At 48.6% G+C, this 5,350-nt stretch overlaps 1 protein-coding gene across 1 annotated transcript in view; it reads right to left on the bottom strand.

Moving 5' to 3' along the window:
- Positions 1–4,927, bottom strand: part of WIPI1 (WD repeat domain, phosphoinositide interacting 1) — a gene marked incomplete at its 5' end in the record, with an annotated part of 19,234 nt that extends 14,307 nt beyond the window's left edge. The window contains 2 exons of the mRNA XM_009869735.1: positions 3,098–3,267; positions 4,845–4,927. Coding sequence (XP_009868037.1) covers positions 3,098–3,267; positions 4,845–4,927 — 253 coding nt within the window. The remainder of the gene's footprint in view (positions 1–3,097; positions 3,268–4,844) is intronic.
- Between the last annotated feature and the right edge of the window lie 423 nt (positions 4,928–5,350).

Below are 5,350 nucleotides of genomic sequence, written 5' to 3' on the forward strand. Positions count from 1 at the left end.
CTCCTCATAGCAAATCACTTTTTGATCATAAAGACCTGAGAGCAGAGAGGCTACTAGTCCTGCTGGTTAGTATGCCTACAGATGGGACTACGTGCCCCTTGTCCCGACTTTTTCCTGATTTGGGAGTGAACATTTACGTGATGGGTCTCCCACTGCTGCTAAACCGAACGCATCTGGTCAGCAAATTAATACTTCTTTTCCCATTCAGCATCAGCAGGCAGGACTCTGCTTTATGTGCCCTGCAGAAACGCATAAAAACAGGGCTGCGAAACATTTGTTGAGGGACAGTCATGTTTACACCATTTTGGTGGATGGGCAGGGTATTTCCAAGTTCCTGTGCTTGTGCCTCTTCTGCTGAACTCGTCAGGAACACACACGCAGCCAGCCAAGAGGCAGCCGCTAAGAGAGGAGCTGCCAGGCGATGGGGAGGAGAGGCAGAAAGGAAAAAGGAAGTTTCATGTTGCAACCTTAGCACTGGGCCTCCATCTCCACGACCTTTGTAACTCAGCTTGGTCTAGAGCTCTGTGTTACCACGGAGGCAGTTTACACAGAGGCCTTTTCTTGGGACCAGGCTTTGCATCTGGCTGAGGGGTTGTGCTTTCTAAGACCACAGAGTGCACAGCTCCACCTACATTAGTGCCAGGTGTCCAGAAGCACTGAAAAACCTCCCAATAAAAAAGTTACAGCCAGATTCCATCCAGGCTCCTCAAGCTGGAGCACCCAAATCTATGTACAGGAAGCCTCCACCTCTTTAGAAATGAGGCCACTTATTTAGCATCTAAATGTGGAGCTTAGTCACTAGCTTGAAACACCCACATTAGAAAATCTTTGCCTCGCTCCACCATAACTCTGAGATCAAACTCTTTAGCTAACCACAGCATCTGGGGCTGTGTCAGAGCCATTTTGCATTTCCAGGAAGACTTTGCCTTTTCTCCAGTAACAGCCATCGACTCGCTAGCGGAGACCGTCAGGGTAATATTTATACAGCTGATTTCGGCAAAGCCACCGCCTGCTTTCCCAGAACTGCAAAACGCGCTGCTGTTGACATACAGGTGAAGGGAGGTTTCCAGATGATGGCAAAGCAGCATCCGGAGCTGCAGCAAGAGGTGCTGGCACCCACGGGGACAACATCCAGGAAAGGGGTGGGAATGGAAGGTCAACAGGAGAAGGATGCCTGGTCAAGCTCACCATGAGTTGGAGAGGGCTGGTTTCTCTGCCTCCTGCCCTCCGTGCAGCCCACACTGACGTCGGTGCAAACCCTCCTGAGGAATGGGTTTTATCCTCCCTGTGCACACAGTCAGAGCCTCGGGGAAGGTGCCCAGTGCTGGGATTGCCACACGGGGTTCAAGGCACCACGCCTGGTACAAAATGTTACTGCTCACTGGTATTTTTCTTTAGTCCCTCAGTTTGACACTAGTCAGGCTGGATAACTGAGTTGTGTGTTGAGGACTTAAATGCGCTGGGTATGGACAGAGGCAGAAAAACATATCGAACCTCTCCAAGTTGCTCAGCAGGGCTTCAGCAGGGAATGAAGACCCAGAGAGGCTACAGGAGAGCTTCCCACCAGTGCCACAGCACAGCCGTACTCCTCACTTCATCCTCACAAATCACGATCTACCTTAACACACTGAGGAATTACGACGGTGCTTGGAACAAAGAATCCCCATGGATCTACAACAATCGAGGGACTTCCTTGTTTGCACGATGAAGACTTTTCCCAGACTGATCAAATCCAAATGGGCACCGTCCGTTTGAGACCTATTCCTGTTTTATTTGCCACCACTTCCCTGTGTCAACGCCTTGTACAGGATTCGGCCTTCCACGGACTTTTCAGGAAGTGCAACTTTCATACAGAAGCCTAGGTAAGGGGTTCAAATGTCACAGCTCGTGCAGAACCTGACTGACACCTGCTTAAATCTTGAATGTAGATTGAAATGGTGATTTTTATCTACCCAGGTATCTGTAGCATCTTGAAACCTCTCCAAGTGTGTCTATGCTACGGTTACGGGTTGGGCTCAGTGCAGGATTTGAACCTAAGCTCACAAAGCAGCCAAGGACCGTGGATGCAAGGCTGGGCCTGAGCATCATCTTCAAGCAATCTCCAGAGCAGCACATGGAGAAAAGCTTCAACTTCTCAAATTAATCTCCTAGAGCTGCTAAGCAGAGCTTATTTTTACACGCATACATCTATCTGTGATTCAAAGCAAGTCCTTATTTTGCAGCTCCATTGTAAGTTTAAGTGAAAAAAATCAATTTAGAACAGATTTAATTGTAGTACAGGAACTTTTGGTCAAACACGGCTTTACTGGAAACTCAACCCAGAGTTTCCTTATAAGAGAGCCTTACTGCAGGGCTCAGTGTTGCTAACTGAGGAGAGGCTGATTATATACAATTACACAGACTGCTTATTTCTTCATTGTAAAACGTCCTCTGCTTCTTAGGGCATATACTTTGAAAATAATTATGGACAAAAAGAAAAAGATGACTTAAAATTCTTGAAAAAGGCTCAGGGCTGCATGAGGCTGTGTCAGTTCAGAGAATAACACTCTAAAAGCCTTATTCTAAGTAGCGTGAATGTCTTCTGTCCCTTTAAAATTAAAGCAAAGCCGCTAGCAGTACTTGAGAAGAAGCCTTTCGCCTCATCCACAGAGTTCAAGTTACTCCTGGGTTTTGTTTTGAAGGTCTCATTTGCAACCAAGATGGAAGAGCCGGGCCTGAACTCAGGATGTGGAACCCAAGGGAGGGAGGAAGATGAAAAGGTGTTTTTTCGCAGAGCCATGTGCTGAACAGGCAAGAAGGCAGACAACAAAAAGCCTCTGTGTAACTGCTATGAAAACAAGGACTTAGCTTCATTTTCCTGAGGCAAAGAGCGGCGGCAGATGATACGCTCAGCTCCTCTGGCAGAGGTCACCAAGCCTCAAGTGGAGCTGGTACGGAGGACAAACACCACCCTCTCTGGTCCCACTTCCCAGTCTCTGTGCAAACCTTCCCGTGCTGCTGCTGGTCTGCTGGGCAGCGGCGTCCCAGCTGGAAAGTCAACACCAGCAGCGAGCCTGAGTGGGACAACCCTGGGAAATTGCCTTCCTCAGTCTCTTACCTGACGATTCAGCCGGATGGACAGTATCTTACTGGAATAGCTATAGTTGCAGATCTCTGTCCCTTTCTTGAAGTGGTAGACGTTCATTTGCTGTGGCTTGGCATGACTGACCACAACCACAAGGCTGCTGGAGAACAGACGCTCCACGATGTAAACATCTGGGATTTCATCTGGACACAGGAGGAAAGCAAGGCAGAGTCTTTAGCTTGGGTTAGTTATTTGATTGCAGCAACAAACAGGATTAGACACAAGAGGGAATGGGGATGGAAGGCTCAGGGCTAAGGTGTTTAAGGTCTGCTTTTGTTAAAAGTTTCCCATACGTGGCACAAAGCATTTACATCAGACCAGGAAGGAGTTAATAAACCTTCTCCTGATGGTAGAATTTAAGCCAGGCCCCTCTGACATTGCTGTTATGCCTCTGCTGGGCAGGGCCCTCCAGCTGAAGCTAATCCTTGGGCCCTCCAGCTGTACTTAATCCTTGGGAAGGGGATATAAAAAGGAGGAGCTCACCCGACTGGTGGTTAGGGACTTTCTTGGGGAACAAACAAGCTGGGGCTTGCTGAGGTAAGGAACAAGCTGTGTGTTACCCAGTGTTTATTCTGTGTGGTGTCTGGTTTCTTCCAGCCTCCTGTTTAAGTTCTCTGTGTCACTGGGGCTGTGGTCTCTAGAGAGTTCTAGAACAGCTGTGGTGAATAGGGGTGTATCTCGCAGGCTGTGTTTGGGATGGCTCCTGCTGTGTTGACAAGGCACTGTTATGATGGCCCTGGTGGACTTGTACCTAAATTATTGGGGACTGTGACTTCTGGCATTGGTAGCCCTGAATGGTGCTCAGCGCTTGGGCTGTGCTGCAGGTACAAGAGCTGCTCCACAGCCACGGTGTGGGGCTGCTCATCTCTTAGTCCATCACCTTGAGCGTGCCACCCATAGAGATCTCTTTCTCTCTGGCCTCCCTCTTGGGGCAATCCGAATTCCTAAATACATTTTAATGTAAGTCAGAGACTGCGTAGCAGCTCAGTCACTCTGTGAGACAAAGAGGAAAGGAGCGTGCACTGTACTCTGGGTCATGCAGCTATGTCTGGTTGCTGAGGCTCCTCCCATAGCCAGTGGAGAAAGACGAGCATGTCCCAGCCGTGAGGCGCATCTTTAGTGCATCTCAGCTGAAACAGGCCCATGGCCTGAATCAGACTAGAGTACGTGCTCAGTGGGGCCCAACTTGTGTCAGGCTGTTAAGTGTGTTGCATGCTGCTCTGAGCACAGCTAATAACTGAAAGCCTGCTGTGAATGACCTTCTTACATGGAAAACTGTTAAAAACATCTTGCTTGTAAATACCACGTTGAACTAAAAGTCTGCAAGTTATCCAGCATCTGTGCTGGGAGTCTGCAGTCTCCTGTCTGTGTATCTGAAACACGCTAGTGGTAAACTACCTCTAAATGCTGGTTTGTGGAACAAACTGCTGCTGCCAGGCTGACAGCAGTGAAAAAGAAGCTGGACTCTAAACTTGTGTGAGTTCTTCAACTTTGTTAAAGTACTGCTGACTGCTCAGAAGCTTTCAGGAGCTGTAGCTCACTCTAAAGGCTTGCTGTGCACTGGGCAATAACCAGATCTACTCATCTCCTGATATGGATACAGCAGAAACAGATGCCATCTCTGCAACAGCAGTGAGCAGAATCAGCCCCTTGAGGCAGTGCAGTAACACAGGTGAAGTCTGTTGGCCAACAGTCCACCATAGTAAGACAGGAGACTTACTGCTTTCATGGACCTGGTCCAGTTGCTCCACAGAACTTAAAGAGAAAAGTCTGTATCCAGTTGTGGTTCCAATTGCCAGGGAGCTGAAAAGACAGGACACAAATCTGCTAGTTCTGTTCTTAAGGCCTCCAGGTAATACCAAGAGTCCCTGCAGGCAGGGGAAATGAGTAGTTCCTGGTAGAGTGAAGGCACAACTTCAGTTTCCACTCATGATCTAAAGCATATAAAGTAACACACCCAAGAGAAGAATCCAGCTTTCCATCTGAGGCTATTGCAGCCTGGGTAAGGCAAGTATCCCAGCAAGCTGTCATCTATTCACATGGTCCTGTGGCTGCTGGAGGAACAAACCAACATCTCTACCTGGGAAGCTGCAGGTAAACCCCTGGGGACATAAGAGGGGGCAGTTACCTGAGCTGGGAGCTGATCCATCTACACTGACTTGTGAGAGCTGTGAAAGCTTTGCTCTTATTGCTACGGGCAGTGGGCGCAGGCACGTAGCACTTGGC

Source organism: Apaloderma vittatum, unplaced genomic scaffold (assembly GCF_000703405.1).
Source record: "Apaloderma vittatum isolate BGI_N311 unplaced genomic scaffold, ASM70340v1 scaffold26925, whole genome shotgun sequence".
Lineage (NCBI taxonomy): Eukaryota > Metazoa > Chordata > Aves > Trogoniformes > Trogonidae > Apaloderma > Apaloderma vittatum.